The sequence below is a fragment of the Myodes glareolus genome, chromosome 10, assembly GCF_982192425.1.
Source record: "Myodes glareolus chromosome 10, mMyoGla1.1, whole genome shotgun sequence".
Classification (NCBI taxonomy): domain Eukaryota; kingdom Metazoa; phylum Chordata; class Mammalia; order Rodentia; family Cricetidae; genus Myodes; species Myodes glareolus.
In genome coordinates, this window is record NC_142035.1 from 3,654,902 (window position 1) to 3,669,344 (window position 14,443).

Consider the following 14,443-nt stretch of genomic DNA (forward strand, 5'->3'; position numbering starts at 1 on the left):
GGGCCTCTATTCATGTGTGTACACAGGCATATGTGCACCCAAACACATGTACACTTGCGCATACATGAATGCCCAACCAAATAAAACGGGGCTAAAGCTACTCAGGTTCCCAGCGTAGTCTACAGTAGCCAAGATGTGTGGTGTCAGCAACTAGAGCGGCAAGGGGTCAGAGGAGCAGCAGAGAAGGGCCAGAGGTCGAACCCCACACACAGACACGGCTTGGTTGAGAGAGACGCAAGAGCCTTCAGATGGAGAAACATCTTCTCAACAAATGTACAGGGAAAGTAAGTAATCATATTTAGATACACTTTGATTCATCATTCATACCACACATTATACCTAAAGATACGCCAAGACAAGCTTCAGGAAGGAAACAGAAGGGAACACATATGACTTTGAAGTCCGCAAGAGTCTTCTGACACACAAACCAAAAGCTCAAGCCATGAAAGAACTTGGCAGTCACTGCTCTTCCAGAGCATGGCCATGGGAGGAGCTCAGACGGGGAGGGAATGATGTGAAGAGGGTCTCTGAAGGACTGTACTGGGTGTATCACCTGCGTAGGCAGATAAGCAGCCTTGTCTTCAAAGTTAGGCAAATGTTTGCAGAAAATTTTCATATGCACAAAATAAGCATATGAAAAATTGTACAACACTTTAAATCAATATAAAAACACAAACGAAAACCACCTGAGACACTAAGGCCCTACTGCCCGCCTGAGACACGAAGGCCCTACTGCCTGCCTGAGACACGAAGGCACTAATGCCCGCCTGAGACACGAAGGCCCTACTGCCCGCCCCTACAACGGCTAAAGGCTGTGAGAGGAGCTCCAACTCCACACAGCGGCAGTGGTGATGGGAAAAACAGGCGTCAGAGAGTGTGTGCATGATTGCGTGCATGCATGTTCAAGGGCGTGAATGTGTGTATGTGAGCATGAGGGTACATATGCATGTGCATGGATGTCAGAGATCAAACAAGTGTTTTCCTCAATCCCTCTCCATATTTTGAGAGAGGGTCTTTCACTGAACCTGGAGCTCACTGAATGATCTAGTTTGGCTCACCAGACCCAGGGATTCTCCTGCCTCTGTATTCCCAGAGATTAAAGGCACATGCTGCCACGTAGACTCAGGTGTTTTTTGTTTTTACATGGATGCTAGGATCATAACTCAGGTCCTCCAGTGTGAAGGGCAAGCAAGCCCTCTACCCACCGAGCCAACTTCCCAGCCTTTGTCCGTCTCTTTCTATGACCCAGACGCTCTACTATGTAATCCCCCAAAGAAATAGAAGGGCAAGCACACAAATGCTCACACCCAGCAGCTGCCAGGGCTGGGCCTGTGCTAACTGAATGCCTCCCAGGCACCCAGCAGCAGCAGCTGCAGCTGAACAAAGACTAGAGACTAATTACACACTTAGCAGTGGGAATGGGGCTGTGGATTCCTTCTACAACCTCCATGTGTGAGGAGAAATGAGTGGAGAAGCTAGACGGAAGCACCTCTTCTTTCCTAGGCGAAGGATAATCTAGAGCCCCATCTACCCAAGGAGAAGAATCCGGGGGGGGGGGTAGATGTGACCCAGAGGACGAGACTCCCCACAGGGCAACAGTTAGTTAAGAAGGTGAAATGTCCTGAACGTGACTAAGCCGCCAGCTCCCTAGACTGGGAGGCCTGGAGCAAACCTTTCACAGATGGAACCCTGACGTGAAAATACTGACTACAGAGATGGAGAACATCACCTCTTCCAGGTCTATATAAGGAAGATTGCTTTCTGACCACACAAAGAATTCAGATACGGTATCTCCCCACCCCTCCCACCCTCCCAGGCCAACGTACTACAGCTCTTAGAGAAAATGGAAGAATATTTTTATGCCTTGAGAGAATTTTTTTCAGTTTGCTTTAGGTTAGTGCACAGCTTTGGGCTCACTGTGGCGTTTTCATACGTAATATCATATGCTATGGCATATTCATACACAATATCGTATGCTTTGTTCCCGTCTCTGACCCTCCACGCATACATATTGGTTGTATGTATATAAATGCTAGAAGATATAAGCAAACCCTTAGTCACAGAAGATTGACAGATTCCTGGGCATGAGGTACAGGTGTTGAGGAAGCCAGAGGTAAGCAACATTACAGGGGGCACAGGAAATAGGGCAAGAAGTCACACTGTCTCGTCATGACAATGTTGCAGAGATAATGTATGTTTATATGTGGCCAATTGCATCTCCCTGAAGATACATAAAAAAGTGATTGAAGATATCCTTGCAAGTTCTGGCCAACAGTGGCAAAACCATGATTTTGAAATTATTTTGTGCACCTCTATTCGAAGGTTCATCTATGGCCTTGTATCACCATGAGAAAAAAAAAACCCACTCTTCTCCCTGGGGCTACAGAGGACACAGTCTGCACCCAGCCAGACACCCCTTACCCTCTGCCCTCTGCTTGTTCGCTCTGCCGCAGAAACTTCCTTCCACTTCTGGAGTAAGTACAGGGCTGTCTAGTCATTGTACCAACTGTTCCTTTCGTTTCTAATTCTTCTTACATGGCTGGTTCCTTCTCAGAATACCTCAGCTCCTGGTTTACCTGCCAGGGCTTGGGGGGGGCACCATGCTATGAGAGATAGTCATTACTCTCAGGTCTGTCAACCAGGTGGTGCCCACCACAACACACACCCTACCCCGTGATTTGCTTCCTGGCTATCTAGCCTGTGCGCTGTCTGTGGTGTCCCTAAGCTATGGACTCTGAGGGAGAAGAGAACCCTGCCTGCTTTCATCATACATGATCTCCAGAACCCAGGATGGCGGGAAATACAGAGGATGCTCGGATGAATTGTCCAAGAGAGGGTGGGTCTAGACCTATCTAACCACCCCAGAACCCTAGTCCGCTCCCAGCTGCACCCACCACCAGCTGCTGCCATCAAGACCACACTGGCATCTGAAGTAATGTGGCTATAGCTTCTGTCTAGAGAGGAGTGGATTGGGTAAGGTTGGCGGCGGCGGGGGGAGGCTCTCCCTAATAGCTCTGTGTGATTGTGGGAATGAGGAGGAGGAATGGGGGTCTGGTCTCACTCATCTGCAGGAAAAGTCTCATATATGCACCTGCGCCTGGATATGCACTGAATGTGCCCCCTCCTCCATGTTGGGTAAGAACTGGACCCTAGGCAATCCCCTGGAGAGGCAGCTGTACCTAGGAGATGGAGTGGGGGTGGTTCCTTCTACACAGACACAGTGTGAACAGATCACCTGTTCTCACACTATGATTAGATTGCTTGCATGGTCTCCTGGTGGCCCCTAGCCTCCCTCACACTAGGCAGCACTCTTCGCCATCGGGAGTCTCAAGAGAGCAAGACAGGGTGGTCTGGGTTCACATGGAGCTGTGGCCAGGTCACTCTCAACTGTCTGGGGCTGACCCCAGGACTCTGTTCCTCCCAAGGTAGCTAATGAAGGATGGTGACGTCCGTAGACACCTGAGGTGTGCTGGGTGGTGGCCATCTGTCATGCCTGGATGTTTACTCTGGCAATGTTACCAAAACAAGCAGGAATTTAGAAAACATAATTTAATTTTATGTGTTTGTATGTGTGCCTGAGTATACGTCTGTGCACCACATGCATGCTGTGCCTTGGAGGTTAGAAGGACCATCAGATCCCCTGGAACTAGAGTTACTAAAGGTTTTGAGTTGCAGTGTGGGTACTGGGAACCGAACCTGGGTCCTCTGGAAGAGCAGTCAGTGCTCTTAATTGCAGAGCTATCTCTTCAGCCCAAACCCAGACAATTTTTAAAAAAACTCTGTGCATCTCGTCATGAACGTCTCTCATTATGGTAGAGAAGGGAATTAGAGGGAGACTGACATTGTTGATAGGTCTGTCTATGCAACAGAGGGAGACCCCTGTAAACACCCAGGGACTCCTAACGGTACCCAAGAGCCTCTATAAACTGACTGTCCAGAGGAGCGTCCACTAACATTGGTTTGAAGTTTTAAAGTTGACCCTCTGCAGTTCAGGTGGTGTTGATGTAAAGGTGCTGAGGCTCTCGGAGCACAAAGCCTTTGTGTTGGGAATAAGACTAAGACATCAGCAAAACAGACAACATGGAGTTCAGCTGGCTTCCCGCTGCCGTCCTCACACACTTAAACATACAGCATCTTGATCATGGGGGTCCCAGACTCCAGAAGTGGGAGAAGGGAAATTCCCAGCCTTTATAAATTGCCTGGTGTCAGGTATTTTGTTACTGCATCTTGGAAGAGCAAAGGTGACCCTCTAACCTCAGGCCCCTCCGTGGTGCCTGCCAGCCACGAGAATCTTAGCATGGATGTGCCAAGTTAGTGCAACTTCAGAATGGGTTGTTAATAAGTTTCACTTTAAAGACTGATGTCTGAGCTGCTGACTTGAATTCAATTTTAAGTTAGAAGGTTGTTTAATGAATTTTGGCTTAAGTTTATGACAGAATTTCAACCATTTCTGACATGGCCCTAGATGCATCTGTCATTTTTGAACTCTATATTTAAGCAAATGCCTTCTTGGCATTGATGACTATAAAATCAAACCATCGATCTACTCTGAAAGACATCGAAGAGTCTCTGTGGCCTACAGGTTCCAATACGCAGCCAAGATTTGGTGCTGTCTGCAGATGGGACACCCATCTAGCTGGTGTGCAACTCTGCTTTCCCCTTTAATGAATGGTAAAATGATGATATGCACACCAAAGAACCACTTTAATTAAAGTTGTTTTTGACTCACAGGCAGTAAGTATGCTGTTTGTATGCCTACTTTATAGTTCTACATACCCAGGGTTGCACAAAAATTTCTTAAATGCAAAGGACTCATGGGAGTAGGGAGCCTGGGCCTAGCAGCATCGCCTTGTCATATTTATGAGATGCACAGAGGAGTCTCTGTGAGCCTCTTTTTTAACAGCAAAGAGACCTCCATGAAACCCCTTCAACTATGCAGAGATGTCTGTAAATGCCTTTAACAGCATAAAGTTTTTATCATGTAAGTGTTGGTCTTATCAGTGAGATCATGGCCTGACAGGAAGCCACGTAAGATGGGGCTGGAGAGGTGGCTCGGGGTGAGCCCACTCTTGCAGAGCAGTCCGTTCAGTTCCCAGCATCCACATGGTGGCTCGCAACGACCTGTAGCCCCAGTTCCACAGGATCTGGAACCTACTTCTGGTCTCAGTGTGCACTGCACCTAAGTGGTGCACTTACATGCATGTAGACTTTGACTCATACACATAAAAAACAAATAAATCATTAAAAAGAAATAACATGAGAAGGGAGAGCTTATTCTGCCTTACAGTTTGGTGAGGTACAGTCATCACAGAAGGGAAGACGTGGCAATGGGGCTGGCAATGCAGCACGAGCCTTAGGGGGCTGCGCATCCCGTGTCCTTAGGAAACAGAAAGAGGTGGGTGCCTGCTCGGCAGCATCTTCTGCTCCCTTCTTCCCTTCTCTTGCATTCTGCACAGTCAGCCATGCTTAGGATGAATCCTGCCTCAGCAGTTAAGCCTCCTGGAAACACTCATCTGGGTGTGGCTGTGAAAATGACTTTTAGGGGACCCTAAGTGCAATCGAGTTGGTGATGAAGATGAACCTCTACCCCCATAAGCCTGTTAGCTGCAAAGAGAACTCAATAAGTACTATTAACTGCCAGAAAGCCCTCCATAGGCACCTGCACCAGGCACAGACAGCTCAATAAGTGTGTGTCGCCTGCACAGAGACCACGACAGATAGGACCTGATGGTATAGGCAGAGTGGTGCACACCGTTGACAATCTCCTTACACACCTGTCACCTGTTGGCTGCTGGCTTCACACTAGGAACTCTGGATTCTCTTATAAAGTCATTACAATGGAATGACACCCATGGGAGAAGGTTAAGAGCCCAGATAGAGACACTTTGAGGTCAACTGACTCTCTGTAAAGGTGCCAAGATCACACAATGGAAGAAATAACATCATCTCTGACAAATGGTGCCCAGGGAAAATGGACATCGGACCTGAGACATTATATATATTTTAAAACTCGGTGTGCCAGAGGGCTATCTGTACCTCCTGTTTACATGGTTTACATGGCAGCTTGCTCTCCTAAATCCAAAACAGAAGATCAACAAATGGATGGAGAAAGACAGCACGGAGTGTAGACAGAACAGAATTCTATCATGCACCACACTGATGCACCTTGGAGGGCACTGTGTTGAGCAAATCCTGCCACACAGAGAGGCAGGCACCATGTGTTTTTGGTGATGCAGTCAGAGCTTCCAAGCTCATGGAAATTTGGGCTGAACTGTGATTATCTGAGCCTGGAGTATGGTGTGGGAGAGAGTGAGAGAAGAGATGCTGACAGAAGATAAGCCTTGTGGTCATCTTGGGGAAGGAGCTCTAGTGCTGTGGTGTGCACAGGGCCACCATATAAACTCAGCACTGTGTTTCAAGCAGGAGGAAGGAGATTTTCCTGTGTACTGTAGGATGCTGAGCTTGTTTGCTCATCCTGGCTTGGTCATTCTGATGTGGTCATGCATAAGAACATGACATGGTTACCAATGCATAGTCTAAACAGGTGTCATTTGTCACTGAAAACAAAGCTAAAAGGTTTAGACCTGGGGAAATGGCTTCTGTGGGTAAGGAGCTTGCTGCATAAGCAAGAAGGACCCGAGTTCAAATCCCTGGGAACTGTGTAAACAGCACAACGCGGTCACATACATGCCTGTGTGGTGAGGGTGCAGAGACAAGATGTCACTGGGGCTTGCTGACTGCAGCCTAGCTCCGGGTTCAGTTTCTGAGACCTGTCTCAGAAAGTGATAGAGCAAGACAACACACACACACACACACACACACACACACGGCCAAACAAATACATAAGAAGACTTTGTTTTCAATTGTGGTTGAAGTTTAAGACTGACTGGTGATTAGTCGGTTTCTCCAAAGAAACACAGGCAACAGGATGTACACACCACCAACAAAAATGCACATACATGTATATATGCGTGTATACATGCAGACCCATGGGACTATCATCAAACACAGCTCACACAGTTGTGGGTGGTAGCAAGTTCAAAACTCAGTAGGGTGACTGGGAGCTCAGCTGGGATAAGGTGACATATTTCTTCCCCAGGGAACCAGAGATTAGCTTTGACGGTTGTCAGGTCATTTGTGGTCTTCACAAAACACTCACTTCCTTGAGGGCACCTCTTCTTGCCAGTCACCCAAGGGCACACCCTGCCTATACCTACAGCTCATTTTCCCAGTACTCCATGAGCTTGTGATGAAAAGTCTGGAAGGACCCTCTAGCCAGGGGGCACCTGGGTGCTAAGAAGGCTGACAACTACATGGCCAGGCCCAGGGGTAGCCAAGTTAGCTCCTCTAGGCAGGGAATACCTGGGTGCATTTGAAAGTGGCTGTCATATTTCATTGGGAACATAGAGATCACGGTATAACCCTTGCTGTCCATGTATCACCTCCAATCACCTCTCTGGAGGTCCTGCTGCATGCCCCGGGTCACCTGCAACACTAGCACCCTGCAGGATGCCTATGAGAAGGAAACCCACAAGCCTGCATTGGAACTGCACAGCCAAAGACCTGGATTCAGTGGTCCAGCCAGTTCCCTTCCCTCTACCTCAGGGAGAGAGGACAGAATAGAACCTGGCACATCAAGATGTCATTCACAGAGGCAGCAGACCACACAAGAACTCTGACCAAGTACCAGCTCCAAATGAAAACCTGAAGGTGGCACTGACTAACTGGCTGGGGCTGTCACTGGCCACCTAGTCCCACCCTGACATCTCTGTCACTTGGTGTCCAGCGAGGACAAACACAACCTCTTCTTCCCTCACCCCAAAAGCCCACTAGTTTGTTTCAGAGATTAGAATCTAAACTTCTATAGCCCAGTGTGAGAGAGAGAGAGAGAGAGAGAGAGAGAGAGAGAGAGAGAGAGAGAGACAGAGAGAGAGAGCCACCTGCTGGCCACAAAGCAAAGATTTCCCAGCCTAGAGCATGGAGCTCTGCATCCAAGAAACAGGGGAACCCGGGGTCCGTGAAGTCCCTTACTACACTGCAGAAGTTCAACTTCCGAGATCTGACTACAACTAACTATGGCACACAGTGTGGCCAGAAGATGGCATATGTCCCAGCCACTAAGAAACCAGGCCTGTCCCTAACAAGGTTTCCATTGTTTCCAAACATTAAGTCCTTGGAACATTCGAACAAGGCATCAAGAGTGTACAGGGTGGCAGATGCTAAACCTTGACACACACACACACACACACACACACACACACTGATGGGAGGCCTGAACCTTGACCTCTGCTGATGGGTGGAGGGTGGGAGATACACATCACAGGTCCACCGGCCACCTCCACTTTCCTGTTTATACCACAGAGCAGCTGAGATGGTGAGGATGGAGTCTCCAGTTAGGAGGCAATGGACAGGGTTTGACATTGTCTGTAGTTGGCAAGAAGAACGGCCTCATGGGAAGTTCCCACTGTGAATAATTGTCCCCCGCAAAGCAACATTTTTCTTTTCTGGATGGGGGAAGTGGTGCTGATGTCATCTTATCTTAAAAGGTTGTATCTTTCAAGAGTCATGCTCCCCCATGAGAATGTGATGACAGGTGTTTGTCCTTGAGTTTAGGAATCAAGGACCCTAAGTTGCACGTCCTGATAGCGACTCCTGGGCTCCCTTTTCAAGTAGCATGGAGCATGGAATTCTCCCTCCCCCTGGAGAATACAGAGACACAAACACAGACTCAGAAGCCCTATGAAAACCCTGCCTTGCCTATATCCATCTGTCTGTCCATTCACATCACTCCTGATATGGTGGTCATTGGGTGGATAGGGGGTCAGTCAGCTACTTTATTTTGACTCCCCTCCTCCCTTTTTCATCTCATTTTAAAGTCAGAATGTACGATGTTGGCCATGGGTACGCTACCTCCACGCCTTTGGCCAGGTCATGCTTAGGGGTGCTATCTCAAGTCTACTCACAGCCCACTTGTATGCATTGTCAACATTCATTGGAACAAACATCCAGCCTTCTAGATACAAGCTGACCCAGTGCCTTAAAAGTCCTTGCTGGGCTTTGTACCCCCACCTGCAGGGAATGGCTCACTTCCCACCCCCATGTCTTTAGTGCAGGCTGTCTCCTTTGCCCCTTCCTAGCCAATGGCTAGCAGAAAAGCACCAGCTTCCATGTGGCTCAGGGAGACAGAGCACTGGCTGGTATCCCTCCCCTGGCCGTTGCCTTCCTTACCAGAGATGATGGAGTCGTTGAGTGCCTCCTCATCCTGATACAGAAGCAAGTCATCCTTGAGCTCGGAGCTCAGTATCAGATTCTCCTTGTTCTCCTCGGAGTCTTTGGCGGAAGTCCGCTTGTTCTCTGAGGCCCCGTCAAAGCTCCACATCTCCTCCCTCTCCTTGCCCCGCTCCATGCTGGATGTCCTGGACAGACGCATGTCCATCCGCTTCTTTGGAGACCCTCTGCATTCCCGTCCTTGAAAACTAAATGGGAAAGATGGCTTGTGTTACACGTGCCCATTTTGCTGGAAACCCATAGGAATCAATGCAGGAGCTGGTGGACACTCCAGCAGCGGTGGCCTGGAATGATTTCTCAGCTCGGACCTGGGCATCTTGTGCAGAGAGCTTTGAAAGGAACCTGGGACTTTGAACCTATGGTACTTGGCTCTGCATTGTATCCTACCTGAAAAGTGGGCATATACAAACCCCTGCCAAAATGTGTAGTTCAGACCAAGGGTTCAGAGACCTGAGAAAGACATTGCATTCCTCCAAGATGCCACCAAACTAGCACATAGTTCATGGGGTCACTCTCCTCCAGCAAGGCCCATTTCCTTCACACCAGCCACAAGCCATCAAAATCAAGTGAGCTGTGGGCACAGGGTGGCTTGTAATTTCATCATTAGATCCCTGGGCCTTCAGAGGCCTAAGCTAAGACTAACCCCCCTCCCAAATATTTCCTCCCAGGAGGACCCCAACGCCGCCCACCGAGGGATCATGCAGGATTCTCCTGGTTGGGTTTCCATATGCACGGTGTCTGCCCTACTAAGAAATTCAAGATGGTTCCAGTGGAACAAGAAACTCAGTCTAGGCCCTATGTGACTAGGAAGCATTCCCGCAGGGCTGGTCCCCATGGATATCACAAGGGTGCAGGATTACAGCCTCACCTGTCCTGACGGTGCTTTGTGGCCAACGCCCTGTGTAGCTCCTCAATCACACGACTGGGGGGCAGTGGCCGGTGGACAGTAGTAAGGTGAGGGGACCCTGTGGGGGTGGCAAGCTGTCCTCGGAGTGCTGGCTCGTTGCTCTTCACGCTGGGGCCTTGGAAGAGCGCAGCTTGACCTGGGGTGGAGCAGAAATGTACACAAACATCACCTTCCACACAGGGACCAAGGCCCTGAGGAAGATGTAAGGGTGTATCCCTCCTACCCTGCCAGGCCACCTGACCTACATGGAGGCTCCATTCCAGACTCTATTCCCAGGAAAGAGACCAGGACACGGCTGCCCAAGGTCCTACATCTTTATTGCCATTCTATTAGGGGAGAAGTTCTGGGCAAACAGCATCTCTTCTCTCATACCCTTGAGGAGTCAGCTTCCCGGACTTACTTGTTGCTACATGAGAATCATCGATACTTTCAGAGCTCTGCACCCTTCCTGCTACCTCTGCCCTCCAGACACCACCTGTTCCCGTTCACTTCCAGCCCCCTCCCTGCACCTCAGCCCTCTGGGATCCTTCTGGATTATGAACCTTGTTGCGTATTTCTCATCTTCCCTTTGGCGTGACATAGACTCACGGTCCAGTACCAAAGCCCCCTGGGCAGCCGTGCTCAGCCCCCTGGCATCATCTCTTTCTGACCCCCATGCTACTCTCTTCAGTCTGCCCATAAAGACCCTTCTAATTCCTGAAGCCCCGTGCTGCCCCAACTCTGTTGGGGGAGGCTGCTTGTTTGTTTCCCAGCCACCAGACTCCTGAAATAATCACACAGAAATCTGTATTAATTATAATACTGTGTGGCCAATAGCTTAAGCATATTTCTGGCTAACTCTTACATCTTAAATTAACCCATTTCTATTAATCTGTGTATCTCCATGTGGCTGTGGTTTACTGGCAAGGTTCTGGTGTTTCTGTCTCCTGTGGGTAGCAATACAGCTTCTCAGCATTTTATTAAACCAATACAAGTGATAAATATTTACAGGGTACAAGACCATTGTCCCGCAGCACAGCTCTGAGCCTTTTAAAGCTTTTCTCCTCTGTCCTTTCCTCGGTGAGACCTCCTCTGTATTGTGTGTAGAACCCCAAAGACCAGTCCAGACAGACCATCCGACCTTGTCCTCCTCAGCCACAGGGGAGAGGCTGAGTCTTCTCTACAAACGTGATTAGCTGACACCCAAGGGACGAACAGTGCCTGTGTGGGCAGATGGGACAGGGCTTCGGTTCCTCCTGGGGACATTTCCTGCTTGAGATGTCTACCATGCCCTCAACACCCACAGGGATTCTGTGTTCTCAGACACCTGTTTAGTCAGCATCGCCTCCAGTTCTTACCAGAAAAGTTGTACAAACAGAGAAAAGGAAGTGTTATGGCTTATTCACTTAAATGGCAGCAAGACTCGGGCTGGGATCTCACCAAGGTCACATGTGTATCACCCCCGCACAATACAGATACAGAGACCAATCCCCAGTGGGCACAACAAGTCAGCACCCTTCAGCGTCAGGAGGAGCATGCTATCCCACTGGCGACTAACATGTGTCTGCTGTGCCTCTTACTGCTCCCACTTCTCAAAGGGAAAAATTGAGGCTCAAAGATGGCTCAGAGGTGTTGCCAGGGAGGCACCTGCCCCAATTGCACTAGGGAGAGAGGTTGTGGGACCCTGTAGTAGAGTGGGCTATCAAAACAGGATCAGGCCAGCAAGAATTTGATCTAAGTAGCCTCTGGAGGCCAGGTAGGTGAGATACAGGGAGTCACAGGCCTCTGGAGCCATAGCAAAGGGAAGAGCAATGGCAGAGGCATCGAAACCCACTTTGACCCTCGACAAGGCTTCCAAGAACCAGGGATATTCACCATGACCCAAATAGGTCCAGCATGGCTGGGAAGACGGTTCAGTTGGTAGAGTACTTGTCTTGTGAATACAGGGACCTGAATTCACTCCCTAGAATATTGCAGAGTATTTGTTTAACTATGCAAAGGTGTGCTGCATTTGTTTAATTATGTAAAGATGGGCTGCTGCTTTACCTTGCCTGCCTAAGAAAAAAGCGGAATGGCCAATAGCAAGGGAAGAGGTGTAGGTGGGATTTCTGGGCAGGAAAGGTGAGTAGAAAAGAAGTTTAGGATGGAGGGGGGAAAGAAAAAGAGACACCAGAGAGATGGCAGGGGTCAACCATCCAGACACAGAGGAAGCAGGAAAGCTGGATAGAAAGAAAGAAAGAAAGAAAGAAAGAAAGAAAGAAAGAAAGAAAGAAAGAGAGGGGGGAGGGAAGGAGGGAGGGAGGAAGGAAGGAAGGAAAGAAGGAAGGAAGGAAAAAAGCCCTGGGGCAAGCACAGATGAAGAGAAACAGGTAAATTAAGTGAGAAGAGCTAATGGGACAAGCATAAGCTAAGGCCAAGCCTTCATAATCAATAATAAGTCTCTGGATCTTTATTTGGGAGCTGGTTGGTGGCCCAAAGAAAATTCCAACTATGCCAGAACCCATGTTTTTTCTTTTGTTGTTTGGTTTTGGTTTTGTTCTTTGTTGTTGCTGCCTAAGAAAAAGAGCCAGGTGTAACAGACATTATGTGCATGAATAATTGGTAAGCCGGGGTGGGGAGGAGCTCTCTGATGCTTATTAGCCAACCAACCAGCCTAACCTAATTGGCAAGTTCAAGAAAAATAAGAGACTATCTCTTCTCTCCTCCCCGTCCCCTGGCTTTCACATTCATGCAGTCACATGAACACGCATATGACACGTGTGCAGGACCAGAAATACATCTTAGAAATCCAGAAGCAGGCCCTTACCAGCCTTCAGATGGGCTGACAGTAGCCTAACCTAGAATTCAGGGCCTCCAGGACCGGGAGAAATAAACCTATTGCCGTCAGGGTATTCTATCATAGGTCAGACAGCAGGGTCCTGGCATCAGGCTAGGATGTGCCTCACTGGCCTCCCCAGCACCAAGGCCGCAAGCACAGAGACAGGAACTGTGACTCTCTCTGCTGTCACCTAGTGCTTCTGAGAAGGAAAGGAAAAGGCTGGGAACAGAAGCAGAGCCGCCCAGATGTGGTCTCAAAGACACAGGTTCCAGACATCCCGAGCTCACGATCACACTTTCCTGTTCAGTCCAGCCAGTGATGTCAAAATACAAACGCCTGCTGCTGCCCTGAGTTCCCTCCACTGAGAAAGGGTAAAATGAGAAGGGTCACCAGACAGGCTGCGGGCAGGTCCTGAGGACCCAGAGGGTGTGTATATGGCTAGCGTGATGGTGGGGCAGTGTTCACACTCTGAGGTGGGAATCTCTCCCAAACAATGGAAACAGAAAGTCCACAGACTATCAGAACCCCTTTGTGCTCTCTGCGGGGAGGAAGGGGGGCACTGACCGTTCAGTCAAGTGAGTTTTGAAGTGCTTCAGACATCAACACTTGGGAAGGGGGGATTACCTCAAACATGGAAACCAGACCCTAAATAGTATTGTTTTGCCTCCATTTTCCCTCGGTGTGATCACACCATTTAGCAACTGAAGATTTTACTCATTTCCAGTGATGCAGTCATTCATTCATACCTCAGTCATTCATTCATACCTTAGTATGCCACCAGGGAACATTTGCATACAAGGCTGTGGCAAGAAATTGGGTGGCTTAACACAACAGGACAGATTATTCTTGAGGCCAGACATCTAAAATCAAGGTGAGGTCAGGGTGAACTCCACTGAAGACTTGAGTAGGGACTGTTAGGGTTAGTTAGGCTACCCCCACTGAGTTCCACCCCCCTCCTTATGCCATTAGTGACACCCCAGGGTGTCAAACATTCTTATGGGAAAACCAGGAGAAACCAAGATATATGTGGTGGTTTGAATGGGAATGGCCCCCGTAGGCTCATAAATTTGCATGCTTGATTTCTAATTAGTGGAACTATGAGAAGAGTTAGGAGGTGTGGTCTTGCTGGAGCAGGAGTGATCTTGCTGGAGTGGGTGTGGTCTTGTTGGAGGATCTATGTCACTGGGAGTGGCCTTTGATGTTTTAAACGCCCCCCAGCAGGTTCAGTATCTTTCTCTCTGCCTGTCTGCAGGTCGGGATGTAAGCACCCAGCTGCCTGACTGCATGCCAGTATACTTCTTGCCATGATGATCATGGACTAACCTTTGGAAACTGTAAGCAAGCACCGTCTCTCTCTCTCTCTCTCTCTCTCTCACACACACACACACACACACACCATTGAAAGCTATTTTATAAGTGTGGCCATGGTCCTGGTATCTTTCCACAGCAAC

The 14,443-nt window shown here is 48.9% G+C and overlaps 1 protein-coding gene across 5 annotated transcripts in view; it reads right to left on the reverse strand.

Annotated features, from left to right (window-relative positions):
- Positions 1 to 14,443, reverse strand: part of Phactr3 (phosphatase and actin regulator 3) — a 212,352-nt gene that overhangs the window by 42,101 nt on the left and 155,808 nt on the right. For all 5 annotated transcript variants that reach the window (XM_087910920.1, XM_087910919.1, XM_087910918.1 and 2 more), the window contains exons 6-7: positions 10,157 to 10,331; positions 9,229 to 9,476 (exon numbers count right to left, since the gene is read on the reverse strand). In XM_087910920.1, coding sequence (XP_087767046.1) covers positions 9,229 to 9,476; positions 10,157 to 10,331 — 423 coding nt within the window. The remainder of the gene's footprint in view (positions 1 to 9,228; positions 9,477 to 10,156; positions 10,332 to 14,443) is intronic.